Consider the following 24,364-nt stretch of genomic DNA (forward strand, 5'->3'; position numbering starts at 1 on the left):
CGGGGAAGGTCGAGTGCTCCTGTCCTCGAACCTAGGTTCCCAGGCGGTTGATCCCTCCGGCGCCAGGCACTCGTTCGAGATACTAGGCATAAGAATAGTATCTCGCCATGCCTTGCGGTGAAGGATGCTAGTGTGGTAGTATTTTTAAGGTACGGAGTAAACTTTGGTCTTACGGTGGCGAGAAACTGCTGCTCGGCTTTTGCCCTCTGAGGAGGTCGTACAGGCGTCTCACTTAATTACTGCTGTCTCTGCTTAATTAAGTGCCGTATAAGGTGGGGGTGGTACAAGACCGAGCCCACCGTGCTTGAGTCCAAGCTACGGAAAAAGCTTCCTGCAGGCATATCGTCAGGTAAGCCGGGCTTTAACAGCCCTGCTATTAATCGGCCATTCCTACGTTGCACAGGGTAGTAGTAAGGACACCTCCTCTCCTGTCGGCCACATCCCCGGCTAGCACCACTAACTGGCCAACCAACCGGCACCAACGCAGTCCGCACTGCATGGGAGGGAGCTAAGGAGGAGCAAGGAAGCAAACCCTCTCGCTCAGGAACGGTCCGGAGCAGGCATGGATGCAAGTCTAGCCAAAAGCGATCTTAGTGAGGATGCAGAAGAGGGGCGGGGGCTTGGGGATTCATTTTTCAGCTGCGGCTTTCCAAGCCAATCACGGCCGGCAAACGAGGGAAAATGCACGAAAACATAACAGAAAAAGCAAAAGAGGGCGAGGGCAAAAAAAAAAAAGTAAAAAAGAAAACAAAAACCATATAAGATCGCCGAGTAGGCTCCACCACGGTGTCAGAAAGGGCGCGTCGAGCCACTGCCGACCAAACAGAGAACTTCCCCCGGGCATCACAAGTCATAGCTTATCCCAGAACAGGATGCACCTACTAGGTTGAAGAGGGCTAGGAAGAACAGCCACCGAATACAGCAAAATACAGCCAACCAGAAGGGTGTCTATGCAGGTCTTCCCGGTCCTCGAGTTTTTTTGACTTGCCTTGCAGAGATATATAAACTGTGACGGCTATGGCGTCTCTCCCGCTGCAAGGTAATTAAACAGGGCGACATCCGATCGACCGGTTGGAGAGTCTCATCACGATCGATCAGACAGACCGACCCCGATGACAGAGGCTCCTAGTCTGCTAGAGAGTCAGCAGGAGGATCAAACAGCGGGGAAATGAGCTAAGTGACAGAAGAATCAGAGGCTAATCCCGGTTGGAGCACGTCGTAGGGGCACCAGTAGAGTGACTTGGAGAAGGGTGACAAGCAAAAGTGTTCCAACTTCCGGGACAGGGAAGGGCTGATCGCCGAGCAGTTCTTCTTCATGGGCCCGACCCCACTTGCTTTCCAGAGGGGCTGCATTCTGTGGTCAGAAGATCCGCGCCCGGCCTGTCTTCGCTCTCCCCAATTCCATCCCCGTACGTTGTAACGGCGGCCATTATTAGCATCGTCGTCCCGATAATCCTACCGTTTCTGAAAATTGGGGTAAATACCGAACCGCCTGGCTGGAGTCAAATGACGGAGAATAGAACCACCTGCCTCGATTCGAGACATCACTGGCCAACAGCCGGCACAACCCTACCGTGTTTGAGGGAGAGCCTCATGTTCGTTACAGTCACTTACACCTTTACCGTGGACCCCCTCCTCCAATAGCCCCCCCCCCCTCCTCTACCCCTTGGTAGCGGCGTGGTCAAACCCAACCTGACCCAGGTAACATGACTAAAGTCGGTCGCAGCGAATGCTGTCCAGACGAAGGCGGGCTAGCCATGATTGGTCGCAACCCACCTTATAATATGCAAGATCCATTGCCCGTGCATATGACATCTCAGGTTGTCGGCTAGGAGGTGGGTATTGGGAATTGACATGCCGCGATTAGAGGCAAGAGTTCACTCCAGATTAATCAGGATTCATTACAAGGGTTGACTGTCGTCAGTCGCGACACCGCAAGGCCCGTCGCAAAAAAAAATTCAATGACTCGGTTTAATTAGGATCGGAGAGTCGGATGCTGGACCAGGTGCGCCTCTGCGAACGAATGATATGCATGACAGTTATTGCGATAAAGTGGGATTAATTAGTCGCAAATTGTCTGGATCCTCCCCCCTTTCTGGCGGACAGAGCCTGCCCACGAGGAGGTGCCGTTCCAAAGTTCGGGAGAGCTCTGGGATCAGAGCCTGAGCCACCTGGGATCCCGACGAAAAGTTAAAGGTCCAGTTTCAGGGATGACAACCACATGAGGGCGAGAAAGGTGACAGGAACAGGTCTGCATCCATGGTTGACGGATTAATAGTTCTGACAATGAGAGACCACCACATGATAATAGTGTGAGGGGGGAGCCAGATGCAGTGGGTCCAACATGAACATTGGTTGGAGATGGAATCCTGCCACGGACAGGGCAAGGATGGCAGAGCTGAAAAATGGAGGGCCCGAGGGAGGGAGTGACAGTGTGGACGGGGCGCCCTCCTCCTTTTGCTGAGGAGTGTCGTGGATGGACTGGGCGTGCCCAGTCACGAGCCCATGACGTCCCCCCACCGTGGGCCGATCGGAAAAGCGTCCATCGAAGCGACCCGACTGATTGGTTCTTCCCCTGGCACCGGAGAATCACCGCCGTGTCCAATGACAAATGACAACTGACAGAGAGTCACGGGCCAAGCCGCGGGAGGGTGCACGACAAGGCCTCTGTACCAGAGACAGTCGCATTATTATTATCTTATTCTTATTATCATATTGCCATTATATCATCATGGTATGGGGTCCTATGTGCAGGTTCCATGGGATGAGGGCGACCGATCTGGACTGCCCCTGATAGGGCAATGGCTCGCCTCTCGTCCGAGAAAACGTGTAGATGACGACGGAGTAGTGCATAGTAGACTGCACACAGGCCTGGTGCACTACTGTCTACCCAATCTTAGTGCCAAAGTCCTGGCCAGGGTTGTTTTGTGCCATCTGTCCTCGACTCCTCGGAGGTTCAGATTTTCAGATCAACCCCGGAGTCCACTAAGCTTCTGGTTAATGCTCGTAATAAGATGGACACCCATAAACGGTCTGCTCCTCCTCGTCCCTAGTGCAGCTGCAGCATCCCGAGACGTTACTGTCCTGATGTCAGAAATTGGGGCCTTCCAATCAATTACGATCAACACGTCCAAACTTGATGCTGATGGCTAGGTTAGCCCAGGGCTAAGGCAACTTTAATGGGGGCTGAGATCGGAGGTTCGGCATATGCCCGATTCCCAAGCTGAACCACCATCCATAAGCCCTAAGCCGGGAACATTGAATCATGACAAGCAAAGTTTAAGCGATGTCAGGACTAATCTCCGGGGTGGTATCTCAAAAGAGTATTGTTCTTTTTCTCGAGATGGCAGTCAGCCCCGCGGCAATTGACAGGAGAGTTCGGTTCGAACCAGCGAGACGGTCAAAGTTTGCGGTGGCTGACCCAGAATCCACAGCCAACGAGCGCTAGACGATGGCGGTATCCAGACCGAGTAAGCCCGTCAGTCAATTCCTTCGCGTGCAAGCTAAGAGGAGTGACCCTCGTGGCTCGCCAGATCAGAGTTGCATCCGCCATGAATGATTTGTCAATGGGGGCATTAGTGGTTAGTCCCCATTCCGCCGGGCTCCAGGTTGCCACGGGCTCCTTCCCGAATAGGGAAGGGTTTCTGCCTTGCTGGATGTCGGGTCGAACTCGTCGAAGGGACGGAGTCGTGCTACTACTTACTACCTAGTCCTGCAGGAGTTACGATTCACCGGGGGGAGGGGGGCGAGGGGGGAGGGAAGGTTAGCACTTAGTAGAACCTACTTGCCTGTCTAGCGCACACCGTCCGTGGCATACTACTCTCTTGTAGTAGCGGTAAAGGAAGAACTATCCGAACTGGATAGACTCGGTGTCTGTAGGGGGAGGTGGGTTTTGGACTGTCCAGAATGGGAAGGGCATGGATGGGGTGGCTGCGCCGACATCAGCCACCGATGACGCAGCCAACAGGAGGTCAGGAGGCTGGTGAGTAGCCCGACGACCGACATACATAGTGGTACTACTACTAGTACGGGATACTAGTAGGAGGACTATGTAGTAGTCAGATGTAAGTGACAGGCCGAGGGAGGAGGAGGAGGTGGTGGTGGTGGTGTGGACTGTGGTTGTTGCCACCGGGAGGGGCGCCTGCAGCGGAAGGCCCGACTCGGCCTAGGGCCTGGCGCGTCTTTTGCTTCTTTTCCCTAAAAATTCTGTTGTCAGATCCCAGATCGTGCAGGGATGGAGCAAGGGTGTCGATCCAGCCTGGATCTCGCAGGTCAGACCAGTCCATCCCCGATCAGCCGGCCATCACCCGGGCACACTATACTAGTCTATCGAGTATCGACCCCCCTCTGAAGAATCTGCCCTTAGCGGGACCATCAATTTAATCCAGAACACGACAAATGTAAAGAAAGGGACAGCACGGCCAAACGCGGGTCAAGCAGTTTCAAGATCACGATCGAAACTGGGGACTCTGCCGCTGGCCGGGATCCTGGAGAGTTCCATGACAGTTATTCTAGAAAAATCGTGGCCATGATGGTGAAACGAGATCTTCTTTCGTCGCGCGTCGCGAGTCACGACCGACGATTCAAGGACGGGGTCGGGACCTCGGAGGGCCGGGGTGACTCGCAAAAAATCGGGGGAAAGTGACACGGTGACAGTAACTACGGAGGACCAGATGATTTGTCATTTTGCCCCTGCCTGCCGTGTCACCCGCTGCCTCTCACTGGTTCCTGGTTCTTGGGATCCGCCTGACGGGCCTCCATGGCGGACGGGCTATCTAGGGTCGTGCATCTGACAGTCACGCCGTCAGATTTGAGGGGGGCGCAACAATACATAGTACATAGTAAGTAATCATGGATTTACTTTCATTGTCCATTGACTCCTTTCAGTCCGGCCGAAGGGGGCGGATTCCCCCGTTGTTTACCCTTGGATGTGGCTAAACCAAGACCCCCCGGGGCCCATACCGCCGCCGCCTTACTTGGGAATGTGAGGAGGGATCCAGATCAAGTCACCAAATCAAAGGTTGGCGTCCAGCAAACAAACTTTCCTCTGGAACGCGACTGACATCATACCCGGTTCCAGGATGTCTCACCCGCCATCAATCCGCCATCGTCGCCCACGAGATCGTAGCAATGACCGGTGGGAATTTTCCGAGGTTTCCTCCCCCCCCCCCCCCCGCCCGGGCACCAACTGCCCCGTTGAGCATGGCGTCGCCAATAGCCTGAGGTTCTATTGCATCGCTCACGACTTAGTTCCAAACTCACTCCTTAAACTCTGTTCCAGCCAAAACCAACCGCCACAGGCTTGCTTTTCTCCCCCCCGTTCCCAAACAATGGCCTTCTAGAACATGGCAGGGAGACCACCATATTCCTGCTGCGGCAACCGTCGTGTCCGATCATTATTCTGGGCCCCAACCAATGGCGCCCCCCCTTTCTTTTCGGCCCCATCGGTTCGTCTGAATTCGCGGAGGATCGCCCTCTGATTCAGCGGCAAATGCTGATCAGAAAATCAAAAGCATGGCATTGTGATTGCCCGGGATCTTCTTCAGACTTTCCTTTTCCCGGGTCTGACCTGCCTGAAATAGACATGACGGCCGTTGTTTGAGAGTCATGTCGATGCCCTCGCGGCTGCATCTCCGAGTAGGGGAGTCGCCCTATTCCTGCAGTGGTCGGGGTAAATCGATCTGGCCTAGTCCCAGCCACGTTTTCCTATAGCGTTAATGGCATGGTTTTTTGGGGCTTTCCCTTCTCCCCTCCCTCCCTTGTTGTGATTGTGATCGCTTTGGGAAACCAGGGATGGCTGCCAGGCATCTCTTGCATTAGCGGATCGGGAGCCATGGATTCGGATCTGTGCCTTGATGTCTTCAAATATGCGCACCAGAAGAGGGAGGGGGGTGTCCCCCTCGGATCCCGTTTTCGCATTGTTGTTTACGAAACCAACAGACAGCGGAGGCCCTTCCTTCCTCCTCCATCTCGGCCTCCTTGACTGACAGACCCATACTTGCACAGTCCAACAGACCCATTGCCATCGCAAAATCATGCTCTATCTTTAGCCACCAGCCGCTTCCCTGCTTGCCCCCGTCCCAAGCGTTTCGCATTCAAGCCCCAAGCGGTTTCGAAACCAGGGCCGTAACTCTATCCTCGCCGTCGGGTTCACCTCCCGTCTCTTCCTGTGCATGAGATCTGACACGGATGTGAAACCCACCTGCATGTCTCGTCGCAGGGTGCACTGGGATGACGTGGATGTCATGCCGAAATTCTTGCTGCCTGGTGGACTGGCATGGCGCATTGATCCTGGCCACCGTACTTCTGGGTCCTGTCACGGCTCGTAGCCTGTGTCATCTGATGGGTGGGTGAAACCGATGACTTGACGGGTTGATTCACCGGAGCATATGACAGGAAGGAAGAATTGGCCGACGCGGTGTGATTGGTGGGTTCAGCATACTCGAGACGTGCCCCGGGGCTCGATCAGGTCAGGTCAGGTCAGGTCAGGCCCAGGCTCTGCCTTGTCTGCAGGGTAACATTGGGCCGAATCCTGACCTGGTTTGGTGGTAAGTTGGCCGAGTTCTTTGGCGGGTAAATCCCGGGTTATTCGACATGATTGGGAAGTTTAAAATTAGCTTTGGTGCCAAATGGTGGAGTCAGTATCTAGCAGACTAGCACCACACGTACTCCGTAGTGTATACTCCGTCAAGCTAGTCGAGTCAGGCGTAGCCTGGGAATCCGTAGAAGTGGGACACTCACTTCGCACTACGTGAGTAGTACAGAGTATAACTTCCTCGGAGACAGCCAGTCACCGGATGCCTTGTCGCCTTGCCCTGCTGTCCGATATGGAATTCTCTACGAAATCACCAATCCCAGATCTGTTGAGTCTTAGGAGGATCGAAGTGTTCATAACACAAAAAGATATATACCGCTAACCCTCTATCTCCTAGACGTAGTAACAGTTCGCTCCTCTCATTAGTGTAAACATATATGGCCCATATGCATACTCCTATTAGGTTTCGATCAATGATACAGTACAACAATAGATTGTTAGATGGTAAATACCAGAACTGTCTATATGATCACAACCAGTATACATACATAGAGCCCAGCTCATTAGAAAGCTATCATTATTCACGCTCTACTATCTATGCTTCAGTCCCTTTAAGGACTCATCCAAGGACTCATCATGAGGCCCCCGCATCGGCCCTTTTTCTTGTTTGGTTGGCAATATTAGCAGAGTGAAGATGTGATCTTTCTTTCTTAGAAATTAATCGCTATGTAAAGATGTTTGTAGTTTATATTCGAGAAATAGATTCTATGAGGCTGAATCAAACACTGAATATTGATTGGGATAGTATGGTCTTACCAATATATATATACTATGCTACGTACCTAATGGATCTATGATTTTGAATAAGGATCTCAATCATGATGAGCGATAGGCATCTGTTTTTAGTCCAAGGAATAAGCGAAGTAATGAACCATTCATGATAAATTACTATTAATTCGTTAGATCGTACGATGATTCTATGATTTAGTTATATGTACCGACATTAGAAAAAACTCGAAGGCACTTACATATGAAGTCACCACATTACACGATCAAGAAAAGCTCCGCATTACTCTACTCTACTCTACTCTATTCGACCCAAAAACCATAGGAATCTCCAGAACAACACCCCCTCCTCCTTTCAACCCTGCACAAGAGACTGTTGTAGTCGGTTGTGAAAACCAATCATTCTCCACATTCAATGCTCGTTTCTTCATATACTGACGACGGAGTACCCTTTGCCCATATCTGAATCCCTACATCTGTATATATGCTGTGATCAAGACATCGCGAGTTAGTTATCATCTTGGGAAACTAGATTCATGCCCTTGTGCTTTGTCGGTTTCGTTGTCCTCACTGCATGGGAGCCCAGGGATGGGTGTTGTTGGGGTTGAAATTTTGGGTATTGGGGATAAGAACCTAACTTCGATTCGATATCAACCTGTGTGACGATGGTGAAAACAGGAAGCAGAGCATTACTACCCATAACTGTTGATTGGCCTGGATATACCGAATAGCTGCTCCAGCCGATGCTAATGTAGTTTGTGCCAACTGCTGAGGAGAGGAGAAGATTGAGAGTGAATCCTCGGTGCTGGTCACGGAGGGGGACGGGTGTCTCTGCTTGCACACTTATCTGGCGCTTGGAGTAATTCTTTAAATGCAGGTACAAAGACAAGCCATATTACCTCCAGGTTCTACAGGAAAAGATAAGATCACATATGATATATGGTGGTCTCATATCTGTCTTGACAATGTAGATCTAGCATTCCGAAGCTGGCTCTGATTTTCTCCCTTTAGCGAGGGACTGCCAGTCTGGACATAATCGTTTAGTCGATGGGGATGTTGTGATATACTGCTTATATGGGTGTATGATATACTGTGTCAATATATGTTCCTATATCTGGTCGGATGGGGTCTGGTTCTGATGCTATATTCGTGTACTTGGGTTCTTGATGGTCTATTGATTGTGGGGTCACAGGTAGTATGACTTGTTGAGTTGAGCAGTGTCTCCCGAATTAAGACAAGCAAGTGAAAAATCACTTGCTTGTTTATTCCGTACGGATATCGATAGAGACTAATCATTGATTGATGCCAGGTTGCGTAGCATTGGAAGTCAACTATTGTCCAATTAATACTAGTTAAAAAACGTTAGTTATCTACGTCTAATGTGTCTTAGGGACCGTGGATATGTTATACACCATACATTAGGTATTGCTACCAGGTTACACTAATCTATATGTCAAACCCGTCCTCGACGGCATCCCGGATCAACCGTAGATACAAAGTGAAAGAAACCAACTATCCCGCTAAAGCAATATTAAACAAAATACCCAGCCAAGGTTCAGTCATACAAATTCGAACGGAAATGTCAACCGCATGCGATGCTGTGATCTCGCATGCAATCCACTGTACAGCTGAAGTCAATTCAGCTTTTTCAAGCAATCACCAAGTTTCCTAATTGATGAGTTAGTCATACTGTCCGCAATCAAGGTAAGTAAGTAGCACTTACGGCAATATACTGTCCTGCCTCCTTCTTGTTGTCCCAGAACAACGTCGCCTCTTCCATGTTAAGGTTACCCTTGGCCATGGCCACGTCGATCAGGGCGGCCTCGACACCCTCGCCCATGCCCTTGCCGCTGCCGCAGACAAAGACACGGCCGTCCAGGGCGTTGATGACGTACCAGACTAGATCGGCCTGGTTACGCACCTCTTCCTGAACGTACTTGCTCTCACCGCGACGGCTCTGGACCACGGTTCGGACCTTTTCTTCTTCGACGCCCCACTCGCCACGGTAGAGTTCATCCAACAGGGAGTCGCGAACTCCCTGCAACACCCAGACCTTGTTGGCGCAGTTGGCTGACTGTAGACGTCGCTGCACGAATCCGCGGAATGGAGCAATGCCAACACCAGCTCCGATCAGGAGCATTGGACCGTCGGAAGCGAAGCGCTTGGCCAGAGGGTTCGCCATCAGGCCTCGGAACATGGGCACGGTGAGGTTCAGGGTTCGAGGGTCGATGCCCTTCTTTTCGGCTTCGATCAACTGTCGTGCGACGCGTTCGAGATATCCAGATCCCACACCTGTCCGCAGACCACCCTTCCAGTCCTTCGACTCGGCCACGCTGACCGCAACTTCGACCACACGCCGGGTCTCCGAGCCCTTCTGCTTGCAAGAAAGCAGGGGATCCTGTGAGAGGGAGTAAAAGCGGGGCATGAGAGTGTTCAGAACGGAGAGGAGGTGATCCAAGGGAGGATGAGAGGAGGGGAAGGCGTGCAGCAGTTGAGAGACGGTGATATGGGAGCTAGTGCGCAGGTCACAGAAGGCACCCTGGCCTTGGGCGGAAGCAAGGAACATGAGGATCTTCTTCTCGTTCGGTTCGCTGGCATATTCACCGAGCAGGCGGAACAGATCCTTGGTGGGAGCATAGCTCTGAATATCGGAGCACCAATTGAGGAGCTCTCTCCGGGTTGTGATCAACTCACGGGGCTGGTCATCACCCCAGATCGTGGGCCAACGGCCCTTCTCGGTGCGTACAGTGATCTTCTTATCACGCATAAACTTAGGAACACCAAGCTGGTTGAAGATGTCATCAACCTCCTCCTCCTTGTTCTTGGGGCACACTCCAATAGCACCACCCACAATGAAGTCAACATTGCCACTTTCGGCGGGATAGTCGGTGACGTCAATGTCAAAGTGATAGGTTCGCTTTTCCGCGCCCGCCTGGGTCAGCTCGCGCGCATGGTACAAGGGCGCTCGGTAGACATTATATGGCGGGTGAGGTTGAACGAAGGTAGGAGGATGGTCTGCTGGTCCCAACTTCATGTCCACAGCCGACGCGGGGACGGGTGAGAAGGAGACAGTCTTCTCAGGCAGAGGAGCGACGTTGCTCAGCTCACTGTCCAATGTGAGATAATCAACCCTGAGGTTAAGGCACTGATACGCCTTGTTATCCGGAGGAGTGACGGGCTTCACGCCGACCACAGGAGCAGTAATGCCCCTCAATGGCTGGCTGCGACAGCATCCACCGCCACAGCAGAGAGGCTGGAGTTTCTGTGTGCCACTAGATCCCACATTTTCCAAAATACGTCTCATATCATCGGAGTTCTGAGAGATGAGCACGGTGGATGCTCGTCGCTGTTTTTCAGGACCATCGGCGGTCAATTCCTCGGCATCGGATTGGATCTCGGTGGCGGGAGTCTGGACACTCGACGCCGACTCCGAACCGGCAGTGTCAGTCTCTGGCGATGAAGGTGCGGAGATGGTAAAGTTGGTGAAGTTCATATCCGTGATAGAGAGCGATCGAACACCACGGGGCTCCTCGGGTACCGGGTTGTCGGGGTGGGATGTGGACGACAAGGGAATGCTCGCATGTTCAACATTGGGTGCAAAAGACGTCCGTGACGTCGCAGGCCTCGAGGGCGGAAGAACGGCGTGAACTATTCAGAGATCAATTGTTAACAATTGCACTGGAGTTATGGACAAGCAATGAGTGATAAGCACCCGATATCGTCAACCATACCCATTGTGAATCTGTAGAAGCGGAAGAGGAGAGACGGAATCGCCAGGCCAGAGTAATTGGCGAGAAGAGTGAAAGAAGGAAGAAGAAGATAGTCAATGATTGAGAAATCGCAGACTGGCTGGTCGAAAGTAGAAAAGGGGGCAACCAAGCCTGTGAATCGGACAGGCTAAGGAAGAGGTGGGCACTGCAAGCGTGACGCAGAGACCCCGATGCGACCAGCAATCAGGAGAACAGGTCAGAAGTGGGAGATGGAATAGTCGGAGAATGGGGGGGTGGAATGAGGCGGGAAGCAGTTTGCCTGGGGCAGACAGCGCCGGGATAACGGTTCCGAGGGACTAGACGACGATGTGCATCAGATGGTGGGCGATTAGTCGCAGCTTAGTCGGGATTCTTTCGTCTGTCGGGCCCAGTGGGCGTACGGAGGATGCCGATAGTCCGATCGGTGGGCGTGAGAGGGGGACGAAAGGAAGAGAAGAGCAAGCGATGGCTTCAGCTGAAACCTCCGACTAAGAAGAAATAGTTGAGGAATGTAGCTCAACACGTGCAGGAGAAAAATCAGATAAGTGGCCGCTGCGAAGGGGACTGGCGGCGTCGCACACAATTATTATTCAACCATGAGGAAATGAGACACGAAAAGCGACGGTCGGCCTCGCCACTTGCCCCGTCGGTGAGGAACGAACCGTTCATTACCGTCGGTATGTAACTTTACCCGTCCAGCCCAAACCGACGGAAGCATTTATCCCACGCAGGCAAAACAGTTTACTCTGTAAGGATACTCCCAGAAAAGAAGCTGTCTATCTCCTCCACCTGATGGAGACGTCCAGTCTACAGCCTCTGCCACCGATTGGGTCATCTCAGGGCTCAGACCCCGCGGGGGAGCAATCGAGTTGGCAGCCCGATCGGCAGCTAGCGGGATAGTTTACTTGACGCGGTAGTAATTGGAGGCAAGTGAATGGGCTGTCCGGCTAGGTCGATGGAATCATTATCCCGGTTGGGATATGATATCAGTCGTACGTGGGATGCGAACCAACTGCCCAGGTCATCATCATCACCCCCCACCTCATTGCTCACTGAGCGACCGCATTCAGATCGTTCATCCGGTGGTGGGCTGACAGCGGCAGTGGCCAGATTTCCCCGTACCGGTACGTAACCACCAGCAGCCGAGTTACGTTACCGATCTAATCTGATCCGGTTGCAACCCTCCACAGTCAGGTTATGGCCTCGGTTAACCACCTGGTGAACTTCCCTCTTTCCGTGGCAGTACATCGATGATTTTCGAAAGCACAGAATGCGTACCGGAATATCGCTCCGAACTTTGTCCCCATGACCTTCCCCATATTCCCCCAAAGAAGAAGAACCTACCCGGAGGACAACCGCCGGCCGTTCACGTGATCGGTGGGCAAGGTGTCTTATTCCGGATCAGATAACTTAAGTCGCGTGTTGTGTCCGTGTGTCTTGTCCTTGCGGGACTTGACGCTCCGTGTTCATCCCACCCAGCGGGTAATACTTGCCCGAGATCTTCCGACTGTCTCATCCCAAACCATCCAAAGTAATAACAACAATCTATCGAGTTCCCCAACATATGTATTATCCAATTCAATCGCCACTCAACCGTCAATCTTTCCATAGTACAACCAAGGTTCGTAATTTTCGACGGAAGAAAACCCGCCTCCGGATCCGTGTAACCGCATGTGACAGGTCACCCGGGAGTGGGGCGCGTTCCGACATCGGCCGACGCGTTCGCCCTATCAATCAAATCAATCAATTCCATCAGATATGCGTTCATCCCTTGAATAATCGGAAGCTCATCCCGCCCATTACTACGGAGCAGAGGGCTGCAGCATCCCCGTAAGGCTCGTAATCATGACTAAAACCACCACCTAGCGTCAATAGTCTCACTCTTCCAGAATAAAACTAGTCAGACACCATCAAGTTCTGGAAACGACCCGTCGTTCTCCATAGCGGGTTGGGGGGAAGATCAGGGGTGGGTGATCTGATTATGATGCAGCGGACGGAAATACGGAGCTGAGTGACCTGCATGCATTGTCCTCTGGGTTTCTGTTGGGTTCTCAACGCATCTTGTACAGGGTATCGTGTCCTTAGCACCGTAACTGGAAAATTGCCCTGTAGCACGAGGAAGCAATTCTGTTGAAATCGTTCTCAAAAGCTCAGTCCAGACCTAGGCTCGCGTTACGCAATACCCATTCCCGTCCCCTCGGCACCCGACGGGGGCTTATCTGATCGTGCTGAAACCCCAGGCCCCCAAGGCTGGGCGCCGGACTAACTAGTAGTGACTAGTAGCAAAGGTGGGCTCCTTTGGCTTTGACACGAGAATCTAGGTTGGCACGGCACATAAAGTACGACACGTACTTTCTTTGTGGGCTTCTCCTGATGGAGCTGTCATTTCCAGTGCCTTGGGAGACGGCTGACTGTCTTCAAAGTGCATCCTGTTCTGTTATTTAGCAAATCTTAGTACAATCAAGATTCAAACTAGGCCAGTAAGAACCTTATAGCCGTCCACAGTATTCTTTCTCCTTCCAGAGAGTGCGACCTGTACACGGTTACACACAAGGCACCCACCCCGAGCATCCTGGTCGGGAAATGGTTCGCCAGGGCTGCCCGTCAGGGGTCCCTGAGAACGGACACATGCGTTTCAAGGTTTCGAAGTGGAATGCATCCTTGTCCGATGACACACTGCCATCAGATCCCTGTGAACAAAGCATCTCCGGCCGACCTGGGAGTGTTTCTGACGTCTTATCCACAGTTGCGGATTGGCCGTGCAGGCTGTTTCCGCGGGAAGAATGGATACCCAACTTCCGGGGTTTACCCAATTCCCTGACTGGGTCGCTTTTTTGTTTGCCTTCTCGTTTTGGGATGGTGTTGAAGGTGGAGCTAAGGTGGGGATGGGAGTTTGAGTTTATTTTTGTTTCTTTGGGGTGCTAGTTTTGATGCGTGCGGATTTGGGTTGCTTGGATGAATGGAGGTATTGTTCGCTTCTCTGCAGACGTGCCTTTTATGTTATACGTATGCAAGTACTAACTTCCGTAAGACGTATATATTTAAGATAGCGCCGAAGTATAGGATAAATTCCCACTATTACCGCTCACCATTATATATCACTCAGGTCAAATTCCCGCTTGACCAACACCACGGGAGCAACAAACTGATACCTCCCCAAGAAGAAATAATACACTGACGCAAACCCGACCACTGCCACGTACATAACCGCAGCCCAGTTCATACTCTGCTCGGTTACATTTTTGGTCAGCGGAAAGAACGAAAAGACAAATATTGGAAATAAGAATGCTAGACTAGCGATGTTGATGGCCATCCCGAAACGGCCGAGCGACCACCGCCGCGGTGGGAGCACTTCCCCGCGCAGTCGCTTCAGGAGAACGCAGGTGATAGAGACGATGTAGGCTGATATGAGAGAGGTTATTGTTAGTGACATAATGGCGTTTAAAGCTAGGTTGGACCCGATATAAATGAGGCTTAAGAGAGCGGTAACAATAAGTGAGACAAGGACGGAGTTCAGAGGTATGTTCCAGCCGGGAGTAACCTGCAAAGAATGACATTAGTCGAAACGGGTTTACAATCGTTGAATAATAGCGCTCACATAGGCGAAGAAAGATGAAAACGGGAGCCCTTGGTCGCGGGCAAAAGACCAGAGCTGGCGAGATGCTGTGGCTACCTCAGTGATCGTGCTGGCTGTGAGTGTAATGACTAGTATAGCCGTCATGGTGTTTGTCGCAGCGTAACTATTGGTGGTGTTATAGAAGATCTGAATAAACGGAAAGCCTGTTGGGCTATTCAGGATGTTGTTGACATCGCCCAAGGTGAAGCACAGTGTGATAATCATGATAAAACCAAGGACGCCATTAACTCCTACTGCGGACATCATAGCCTTGGGGAGCGTCTCCGATGCATCCTTGATCTCTTCGGCTGCTGTGGAGTTAGAATCATATTTTCCATATTGCAAGAGGCGCTTACACATATGGACAGAGCAATCGTATCCGATCATGGAGGTGATGGTGGTGGACAAGCCAACCAAGGTAGCAGTGCCGGCACTCCCCCATCCACCTCCGTCATTGAAGTCGGTGAAAACCGCCTTGGGACTGTTTCGAGGAGCGAGGACCCATAACGGGATGATAATAGCAAATAACCCAACAACGTGAATGATCAGAATCAGCCCCTCGACCATGGGAAGATTCTTGGCCAAGAAGGTATTGAATAGGATGGAGAAAGTAGTGATGGCTATAACAAGTAGAGTCCCGTGCCATCGTTCGAAGACATATGTCGGATGGTTTAGCACTATTAATCCTTGAATGATTGTGCCTGCGAGATATGCAATGGCCACGATGGCACACTGCCAGCCCATCGCACAAAGCCATCCTATCGCTGTCAGTCTCAGCCAGGAGGAACCCAGGTCCTGCAGATACCTGTTATATAGCTTAGGAATTTCTGCCCCCTGCGAGGAGCAAATTCCGATACCCAGTGGTATTGGCCTCCTGATGTTGGGGACCTTTCTCACTCGTTAGAGTTGACTCGCCCGTTGGACAGGCAACATTTGGCGGTGCAAACGTACATGGACGCCATCTCGGCTATGCTGGCAAAGACAAGAGCGAAGCCAGTCGTAACGATGATAAACCCCCATATCAACCCAGCAGTACCTCCATCAGTCAGGCCACTGGATAAAAACCTGGTCTGGGTTAGCCAAGAGTCTCACCCTATCCACATAAGTACCCACGTCAAGATGACTTCCCATGTGGAAATCAGCGTGCAGCCAAATCCAAGAATCGAGACGAACTTGAAGTTTCTCTGTCTTGCATTACTATAAGCCAGCTAAAGCCAAAGAGCGAGGTCCTCACCCGCAGAACCTGAACTCGGCCCAATGTACTCATGTCGCGTTGGTCTCGAACAGTGCCCATATACTTAGGGGCGACAAGGCCCTTTGGCGCATACTCGACATCTCCGGGGCGGCTCGCGGGTATCCGCCCTTGATCTCTGATGCTGTCGAGATTCATGTCGAAGAAGAGAAATCCAATGAGCCGAGTTCGATTGGTCCAGAAAGTCGAGAGATGCACCCCAGCAGATAATGGCCAGTATTCACCTCCTATGGTGGGTGTCCAACTAGGAGTCGATTTGTTTGTGTGGCACTAGGTCATCTTTTCAGCTGAACACAGCATGCTAAAGAAAGGCAAGCTTCAACTCGATCCCCGCATCGCAAGTGCGCATTGGTAGCTTCGCGACGCAGATCGGGTGCTGTTTGCTTTTTCTGGTTCTTGATTTCGGGATTGTTATACGAGCGCGCACCTGGGCACATTGATGATTGTACCGAAGACATCAAGGCCACGGCTCAACAGTAGGGCATGGAATCCATCTTGCAAAGTTTCAGGGTACCCATCTTTGAGACCTCATTGACATATGTCCTTACTTATGGTCATTAGAGAAGCCTAATATCATGTAAGGGGTTGGAAAACGAAGGCAGACAATCTCCGCGGAGAGACCTGGAGGCAGCCTGGGCCGTATTACCCCCACGTTGGTTGCACGACTATCGGCGGATAACAAAACGTGGGCTTTGAGCTTTGAAGAGTCAACCCTTCTCGTGAACAGGCAGACAGAGATGGGATGGACCACTAATCTGCAGCTTTTGTAAGCATGAAGAAATAGAATGCCGGATGAGCGAACCCCGATACGTGGGACTCAACCGGGATCCGCTCCCATCAGCACGCTGAATTGTTTCACAGATTCATAATGAAAGCCATTGACATGGCCTGGACCTTGCCGTTCTTGGTTGAGTGAGCTCCTGGTTGTGGCATGTGAATTGATGACCTTTGTTTGTATAATTGGCCAGTCTATTCCCGCATAGTATGCCTTCCATGATACCTCTCCCTTACTATGTGTTACTTCAGTGACTGGAGACCTCTATCCAGCAGCCTCTAGGTCAAGTTAGGAGGAGCGGGATTCTGATCGTTCAGACAACGTGAATATACACTTAGCCATCAGAATCAAGATTCTTGCCATTATGAACACATGGATCACCACTCCGGGATACTGTTCCCAGAGTAGTTCCATAATTGGAACCCATTGCTTCGCGCAGCGGGGATAAAATTTGGTATTGAGGCCCAGAGAGAAACCTCCAAGCTACATAATCTCAGGTCATGTCAATGCAAACGATGCTTGGTGGAACTTGATAAGGCGTTGCTCTATCTGAGTCTAGAACATTTAGTATACCTTCTGTGAACGTCATCATGTCTCCATGGGAAGAAGCTTGACCAGGACAGTTCCATGGTTCGACAATGACAAGAGACCTACGCAATGCATTCTCTACGCTAAAAGCAACCCAATCCCCCATTTCTGCAAAATCAATTTGACCTTCAAGTTCAGCATTCAAGCTTCCCCAATCATAGCACTTACCCAAATTGCTCTGCACAATGAAGGTCACCGTCTTTACTATCTCTATCTTATCGCTCGCTTCCTTCACCTCAGCAGCTGTTCTGGGATTTCCATCCACCCGTTACGCTCAGAACTGTGGTTATTTGGCCGTACGGTGCGCGAATCACGAGAACTATGACAAATTCCATCAATGTATTCAAAACGCAATGCAGGGCGAGGGGTGCGGTTATAGTGGTTAAACATCGAGGGTACCTCTCCCTACTCTAGAACAAGAGCTGCTTCACGATTCATTCCGTGTCAAACAGCAGAAGTGGGTTGCACGTAGCTAACATAAATTCAGTAATTGAGACGGGAACGATCGGCTCTGGAGGATAGAAGGATGCTAGACGTCATGTATCTATCCTGGAACACTAGCTACGGAAGAAGATCAAGGGCGAGAGGACGGAGGTATTGAATAACAAGATCGATTCCATTCCATCATTGGATAATGGGCATAGTACTTGATAGAAGAAGGGCTTTCAATAACGTCCTGTTCCCTATCCCGTAGATCGAAATTTATCCCGTTTGTAAGCTGCGTGGGGGATTGTCTGTTTCCCGCATCAAATCCGCAACCGGCAACGACGATCCATCGGCATCGCCACAACCTGCATCTCCTCGTGCGTCCACCTGACTGTAAAAGTGGGTAGACACACAGTTCATTAATGGCGCTGATTTGGGGGATCTAGATCAGCGCAGACCTACTGCTCATCTCAGTGGTCATGCTTGCTTTTGCGCAACGACTGGAAAGGAAGATTCGCGCGTTTCATTCTCTGAGCCTCTGAAGCGAGGCAACGGAGCGGCTGATCCGTCTGTCAGCTCAATCATTTTTGTCCCGACACTGCCATCCCAGCAGGTGGTGGCATGCCTGAAAGAAGACATGCTCCGACACATGCATCATGTATCTTGCTTGTCATGCACGGGCTCTCAATCAGGCCCAGGGGATTGGCAACCAACCATGACGAGGATACCGTGGAAAAGCAAGCAAGCATTCCGCCCTGCATAAAAAGTTGACTCCGCTATCGTGGTCAATGCCCCCGTACTTGGTCTTTGCTTTCGCTTTGCTAGTTTTAAGATTCGAGGAGAGTCGACTCATCCTCCGCCATGGGCACGTATGTCCCACCGGGACAATCGCCTCCTTTCCAGGTGGTCGATGATTTGCATCATGGAGCTTGGGTTATTATCACTGGGGCGCTTGGACTGGTCTTATCGCTGGTCAGCTTCTTCATCCGGCTCTATGTGCGGCTCGCTTTGCATCCGCCATTCGCGTATGACGATTATCTCCTCCTGGGAGCGACGGTACGTTACTCCTCTTGCCTGATTTACGACCAGACTGCACCACAGATCCAAAGTAACAAATGTCGACACCACAGGCCGTGGCGATCGTGCAAGCAGCATTGCTGTTTGACGCAGTGTCAAATGGTTTCGGGACATCAATCCACCTGCTCAAGCCCGAGCAAGTGAACCAGATCCAGACCGTACGTCTAAATCATAACTTGCTCATAAGTACTATTCCCTAACCGCCTCCAGCTCATCACAGTTAGTGACATTCTCTACCTAATCACTATCTATATCTCGAAATGCTGCGTCTGCGGCATCTATTTCCGCCTCACGCCCCAGAAATCCCACAACCGAGCCACCCTCGCCACACTCGCTCTCTGCACCGCATGGGTCATTCCAGCCGTGTTCATAATTGCAGTAAACTGCGAACTCAACCGCCCCTGGAAAGGATCCGGAGCACAATGCGTAAATCTGGTACTTCCCCCCCCCCCCCCCCCCAACCCCTTCAAACAAACCAGGTCATCTAAGCCAACCGCAACTAACAACCAAAGATCCAACGCTGGCAATTCATCGTTGCACTAGACATAACCACCGAACTGATCATCTTCGGCCTAGCTATCGCCCTCCTCTGGGGACTGTTCATGCCCTTTCAGCGCAAATTCACTATAGGGTTTGCATTTTTGATTCGACTGCCGTGAGTAGCATGCTTACTGCTCTCTCAAACAATACTGACCCAATCCCCTAGCCTAATAATCTTCTCCATCTTTCACATCTACACAATCAACCGCAAAGTCCACTCCCCCGATCCTACCCTCTCCGTCGTCATACCCATCATCTGGGCGCAAGTAGAACTCAACTACGCTCTCGTGGCATGCAGTGTCTTCTGTCTGCGACCATTCATGGCGGCTGTGAGCACCAACTACGGTACAGCGGGGGATTCAAATCTAGAGAGTAGTGCTGTGTCAAAATCAGCGAAGGTGGATTCGGGGTCTGGGGGTAGGGGGACGTATATAGCATCGGGTGAGGGGAGATCTTGGAGGATGTCGAGGAGGATGTCTAGAGGGGCGGGAGGGTTGGAGTGTGGTGCTGGACATACGATGGAACTTGTGGAGATGGAGGAGGCGAGGGGCGGTGGGAGTGATGGTGGAAGTTGTGGGAGTTCAAAGATGATTATCCGCAAGGATGTGGAGTATTCTGTTGAGTATAATGGTGATGGTGGCGGGGGGTCTAGTTTGGGTGTTGCTGCAACGGATTGGAGTCGCTAGGTCGTATCGAAAGGAATGTAAATAGTGTATGTGATGCCTCTGTATGGTCAGCCTTCTGATTCTCGAAGAGAGAAAATATCTATGATCGTAAATAATCGTGTGGTTATCTTTATGTACGATTCTAGTATGTCGTGCTGGATACATATGAGAGGCGACGCCTGCTTGCCATGAGTTACTCTTAATTTCAGACTACGCCTCGCTGCGAACCCAGTTGTGTCTGAGTTTATTTATCTGCTCGATATAAATATAAACCACCAGGTCATAGCCTGTCTAGTACCCATCCTACATGTCCTGAATATGATCTAAGCACTTTCATCTAAGGGATTTTGCTGACGAATTTCCTTACACTCTTGCTGCTGATAGCTATACTTGGACGATGCTATACTCCGTATATGCGGGGGAATCTGTCACAGTACGCACGGCTCTCCAACACAAATATGTAATGACTAATACCTAAGGAGACTGCCTACCAAACCGAAAGCTACGACTCCTACGATAACCTTTCCATGACCGCCTGATAGTTTGCAGCAATCATGCCTAAGTTCCCTCGCATGTTAAAAGGGATTCGGAGTATTGTGCCAGCGTCTAGAGAGACCACCCTCTTCCCCATTTTCAGCCGACATTATTCCTATCAACGCCCTCAGCCCCAGATGGCTAATATTGCCGGAAATACACAGGATTTCTTTAGTTATACTAGTGGACGATGGGTTTGGAACGAAAGGCAACAACTTCAAGAGAGGTATCGTGAATTTGATATACTTGAATTACAGAAAATCGCTGTGGAATCATCATCTTCTGGTTCCTGTGTTAGTATGGCAAAGATAGGGGAAGGGTCATACAACAAGTCTTTCAAGCTCACCATGGGCAACGGGACGACTGTTATTGCTCGAATTCCAAACCCGAATGCTGGGCCAGACTTCTTGACGACAGGAGGAAGATATATTAGGCTCGTTCTTATGGCACCCCGATCTTCGTACTCCGAACATTTTCGTCGACGATAGTGGTCATATCACGAGCATCATCGACTGGCAAAGCACAGGCACTGGTCCTTTGTTCCTCGAAGGCCGTCATCCTCATTTTTCTCGACTACAACGGGGACCTGGTCCTCGAACTACCCGAGAATTTTAAGCAACTGGACGAAAAGACGCCAAACGCTGTGAAGGACAAAGTCACCAACTCGATCCTAGTCTATCTCTATGAGAAATACACAGCAGAAAGAAACCCCATCTTAAGCAAAGTGTTCCAATACCCGACTGGAAAAACATTAACAGACCCTATCCACTTCGTGGGAAATACATGGGACGGGGATATTCTACCCCTACGAGAGTCTCTAATCAGGATACAGAAGTAAGTGGGGAAGAAAGTAAAAATTCGCATACTAGACCAATGGGGCTTATTACTAAAGGATGTCTGCACTGGCAGGAAGTGGAATCTCTTCGGCCGTACGGCCGAGTGCCCCATCACCTTTACCCCTGGAAGAAATTCGCCAACATTACGAGGATGGTGAAGGCTGGAATGAAGTCCAAGACTTCTGGGACGCCTTGTCGGGAATCATGAGCAGGGATGGCTGGACCTCCCATGAAACCTACGATCAGGCCACTTCCATTTATTCTCAGATCCGCCCTCCAATCATGATGTGTAGGGTCGGAGACGTACGTCTATTCTGTGCGGAGACCGTCTCAAAATAAAAAAAAAAAAAAACAACAACATGGGTTTCTATCGGCGAATGATATTTGCGTAAAATTGTTATAAGAACTGTCACTGTATGTCTGCCGTGACTTGATGTGGTCCCTGTTTCTTTGAGATACCCGGTGCGGAAGCTGTCGAAGGGTGAAGATGTTTCTAGAGTCAGGAGGGAAAGTTCTTAGAAGAATGAGAGGATTCTTATATACAGGGGACTAGGCGGACGGTCATTACGGTAGGGTATCGGATGACCATATTAAAGACTGAAACACTAACTCCCACACGGAATGCATAGGCCCTGTGCGCACTATATACAACAACAATAAACCCAAACCCTAACGGCATTATTGACTCGCAGCAGTCGGACGCTTAAACGGATGTGCTTCCGTATTCCTGCCCAAACATTATTAGTAAATCCATTCCCCGAAAAGAGATGTGAAAAAAAAAAAAAAAAAAGCATGAACAAAGCACTTACAGAACATATTTATCCAGATTCACCAGATCCGGCTCCGAAAAGATAAGATAGAAGTATTTCAGCGTCTCCGCCAACCAGAAACTCTCCATATAATCCATTTGCGGGGACTCAGGATCCCGAACATCGGAGATGGCGGCATGTCCGTACGAGGTACGGGTCATTCTCTCGATATTTTGGAACATCCGCCATGCGGCATCTTGCAGTAATGTGTCTCCGGTTAAGCGGTACATGATGAAGACGGATTCGATGGCTTCGGGTCTGTCATTCATGGAATTGATTAGTTCAGAAGAGATGGCAAGGTAAATAAATGTTGGGAACATACCGGAGTAGATACTTGGCGTCTGGAATATCAGCTACGCCTGGTGGTAGCTTTTTCCCGTCGGAGGTCGTTTTGCCCGTACGGGCACTTTTGGATAATTTGCAGTTTTCCCGGTTTTTGCATACGGTGAGATGTAGGACTTCGGGCATGATGCCGGTTGGCATGACGTCGTAGGCCCAGATGCAGCCGTCGACGAGCTTTCGTGCGATGGATAGTTCTTCGGGACGGTCGAAGACCTTAGCGCCGATGCCGACGGTGCCTCCCAGGTAGCATTTGAGATGTTCCCATTGTGGTTCTAGGGTTTCCTTTCCGTTGGAGGGTTCGGAGACGCGCATGTTTCCGGCAAAGAGGATGTCTCGGCCGTCCAGTGTCTTAGGGCGGAAAAGCAAGTGGCTTTTCAATGCCTTCATGAAGGAGTTGTACATTTTACGGTACTGGCTTGTTTGTCCTCCTAGCAGCATGTGCTCCTTGGGGAGGTACTCGTATGTCGAGTCAGCCATTCCTCCGATGGTGAATCGGGGGTCGGCAAATTCCAGGTCCTTGGCATTTACCATCAGGGGCCACATCCCAGGGACGTTGGTCTTTTCCTGGGATTCTTCGAGGAAGTCGGTGATCCTCTGAATAGCATCAAAGTATTTGGGGTCATTTGTCAGCTGAGACAGCCGCGTGAATTCCAGGTTCAAGGACCCGAGTTCAGCAAGTATGGTGTTTCGGCCTGGTTCAATTTTCAGACCTCCAGCAGATCTAGACCCCGGTTAACATGGCACTGCTCACTGGAGAAGGGTACCCCAAGGCGATAACGGGTTCTCTGGGTAACCGAGGAATCTGCCTCTATAATCTGCCTTACCTGGTCCATTCCCACCGCGACTGGGGCATTCGGTTACGTGTGTCGAAAGATCCATAGATCATGTCGGCGATTTCAACTGCCTTTTTCAAGAGGACCGGATATCTACCATGGGTCAAATCGTAGGCACCAAGAAGCCCTCCCAAGTAACGGATGTTGGTCTCGAAGATATTGATTTGGATGGCATTAGTGGTCGTGAAATCAATGAATTCAACTGCTTCCACAGCCTCCTCAAACTCGTCCATAAGGCCCATGATAACGAGCGTATCCAAGGAATCGACTAGAGTAGCAGCCCAACCCGCAAATGTCTCGCGATGGCCACCGGTCAAGGGTGAGAGTTCATCCTCTAGCCAGGCATTGTCCTTGTATCCTTTCCATGCATGTTGAAATGCTTTCTTGACCGCACGCTGTCGCTTCACTCTTCCCCATCGCGCGAACCACGACTCCCTAGGGAAGTCATACTGAATCCGTGGGATGGGGGACGTCGCAGACGTGGGAAGGGGTATATAATCGGAGATTGGGTATTGTTCGACATGCTTGCGCCAACGAGTCCTACCTTCTTTGGGTGGAGGAGGGTCGGTCGCATACTGTTGGTATAGGTGATTGTGGGCATTGGGTGGCTCCGCACCGGGCGGGAGGTTCGAGAAAAGGGCGTATGTGATGCACAGGAGAATGATAGTGGGAAGCAGATAGCTCCGTCGTGATATCATCATGGCGAACAATGGAGAAGTACTGGATTAAGAATCGCTAAATAAACGACGAAAGGACACTAAGGGAGAGGACAGCTGTAGGGATACAGCAATGGATTATATTAAGCAAGAGACAGGTAGCATCGGGGATGCGAGAGCATGCTCGATGCGAGGCTAAACAGAAGTCGGCTCAGCTTGTTGACACCGAGCACGAGATTAAACGAGGGGATGGATGGTTTGCAAGGTCGACTCGAAAGGACTGATCGAGACGACGGTTCTTCGCAAGGGCAACACGCCGGTACGAACTGAACAAGGCATCGGGGG

At 50.9% G+C, this 24,364-nt stretch overlaps 6 protein-coding genes across 6 annotated transcripts; 3 read left to right on the forward strand and 3 right to left on the reverse strand.

The window, feature by feature from the left end:
• Positions 1–8,722: 8,722 nt before the first annotated feature.
• On the reverse strand, positions 8,723–11,056 carry BO80DRAFT_462203 (FAD binding domain protein; the record flags this gene model as incomplete). Its single annotated transcript, XM_025722498.1, has 3 exons — positions 8,723–8,989; positions 9,045–10,969; positions 11,014–11,056. 3 exons carry the CDS (start codon positions 11,054–11,056, stop codon positions 8,978–8,980), a joined length of 1,980 nt encoding a protein of 659 aa, XP_025578384.1. The 3' UTR covers positions 8,723–8,977.
• A 3,063-nt stretch (positions 11,057–14,119) lies between these two features.
• BO80DRAFT_400258 (putative GABA permease) lies at positions 14,120–16,520 on the reverse strand. The gene is made up of 7 exons (XM_025717511.1): positions 15,921–16,520; positions 15,800–15,870; positions 15,638–15,751; positions 15,492–15,574; positions 15,043–15,444; positions 14,669–14,994; positions 14,120–14,611 (listed from the first exon to the last, which is right to left on the reverse strand). Exons 1-7 carry the CDS (start codon positions 16,074–16,076, stop codon positions 14,162–14,164), a joined length of 1,602 nt encoding a protein of 533 aa, XP_025578385.1. The 5' UTR covers positions 16,077–16,520; the 3' UTR covers positions 14,120–14,161.
• Positions 16,521–17,427: 907 nt separating this feature from the next.
• On the forward strand, positions 17,428–17,973 carry BO80DRAFT_422444 (uncharacterized protein). Its single transcript, XM_025718822.1, has 2 exons — positions 17,428–17,696; positions 17,789–17,973. Exon 1 carries the CDS (start codon positions 17,487–17,489, stop codon positions 17,685–17,687), a length of 201 nt encoding a protein of 66 aa, XP_025578386.1. The 5' UTR covers positions 17,428–17,486; the 3' UTR covers positions 17,688–17,696; positions 17,789–17,973.
• A 615-nt stretch (positions 17,974–18,588) lies between these two features.
• BO80DRAFT_462205 (uncharacterized protein) lies at positions 18,589–20,548 on the forward strand (the record flags this gene model as incomplete). The annotated part of the gene is made up of 6 exons (XM_025722499.1): positions 18,589–18,783; positions 18,858–18,962; positions 19,015–19,239; positions 19,317–19,459; positions 19,511–19,673; positions 20,489–20,548. 6 exons carry the CDS (start codon positions 18,589–18,591, stop codon positions 20,546–20,548), a joined length of 891 nt encoding a protein of 296 aa, XP_025578387.1.
• Positions 20,549–20,563: 15 nt separating this feature from the next.
• BO80DRAFT_486328 (uncharacterized protein) lies at positions 20,564–22,159 on the forward strand (the record flags this gene model as incomplete). Its single annotated transcript, XM_025723519.1, has 3 exons — positions 20,564–20,836; positions 20,977–21,377; positions 21,436–22,159. 3 exons carry the CDS (start codon positions 20,564–20,566, stop codon positions 21,716–21,718), a joined length of 957 nt encoding a protein of 318 aa, XP_025578388.1. The 3' UTR covers positions 21,719–22,159.
• BO80DRAFT_255070 (glycoside hydrolase family 47 protein) lies at positions 21,920–24,301 on the reverse strand. Its single transcript, XM_025714668.1, has 4 exons — positions 23,355–24,301; positions 22,511–23,251; positions 22,189–22,446; positions 21,920–22,106 (listed from the first exon to the last, which is right to left on the reverse strand). The coding sequence occupies exons 1-4, from the start codon at positions 24,062–24,064 to the stop codon at positions 22,058–22,060; spliced, it is 1,758 nt and encodes a 585-aa protein (XP_025578389.1). The 5' UTR covers positions 24,065–24,301; the 3' UTR covers positions 21,920–22,057.
• Between the last annotated feature and the right edge of the window lie 63 nt (positions 24,302–24,364).

The sequence above is a fragment of the Aspergillus ibericus genome (assembly GCF_003184845.1).
Source record: "Aspergillus ibericus CBS 121593 unplaced genomic scaffold BO80scaffold_7, whole genome shotgun sequence".
Taxonomy (NCBI): Eukaryota; Fungi; Ascomycota; class Eurotiomycetes; order Eurotiales; family Aspergillaceae; genus Aspergillus; species Aspergillus ibericus.

What these genes read in the sequence shown, in the direction of transcription:
- BO80DRAFT_400258 (XM_025717511.1), bottom strand. Translation starts at nt 16,076, where the DNA reads ATGAATCTCGACAGCATCAGAGATCAAGGGCGGATACCCGCGAGCCGC. An exon ending in ACATGGGAAGTCATCTTGAC is followed by an intron (nt 15,752 to 15,799) that starts GTGGGTACTTAT and finishes AACCCAGACCAG; the next exon opens with GTTTTTATCCAGTGGCCTGA. An exon ending in ATAGCCGAGATGGCGTCCAT is followed by an intron (nt 15,575 to 15,637) that starts GTACGTTTGCAC and finishes CGAGTGAGAAAG; the next exon opens with GTCCCCAACATCAGGAGGCC.
- BO80DRAFT_422444 (XM_025718822.1), top strand. Translation starts at nt 17,487, where the DNA reads ATGAAGGTCACCGTCTTTACTATCTCTATCTTATCGCTCGCTTCCTTC.
- BO80DRAFT_255070 (XM_025714668.1), bottom strand. Translation starts at nt 24,064, where the DNA reads ATGATGATATCACGACGGAGCTATCTGCTTCCCACTATCATTCTCCTG. An exon ending in GACGCCAAGTATCTACTCCG is followed by an intron (nt 22,447 to 22,510) that starts GTATGTTCCCAA and finishes CATGAATGACAG; the next exon opens with ACCCGAAGCCATCGAATCCG. An exon ending in AATCTGGATAAATATGTTCT is followed by an intron (nt 22,107 to 22,188) that starts GTAAGTGCTTTG and finishes ATGTTTGGGCAG; the next exon opens with GAATACGGAAGCACATCCGT.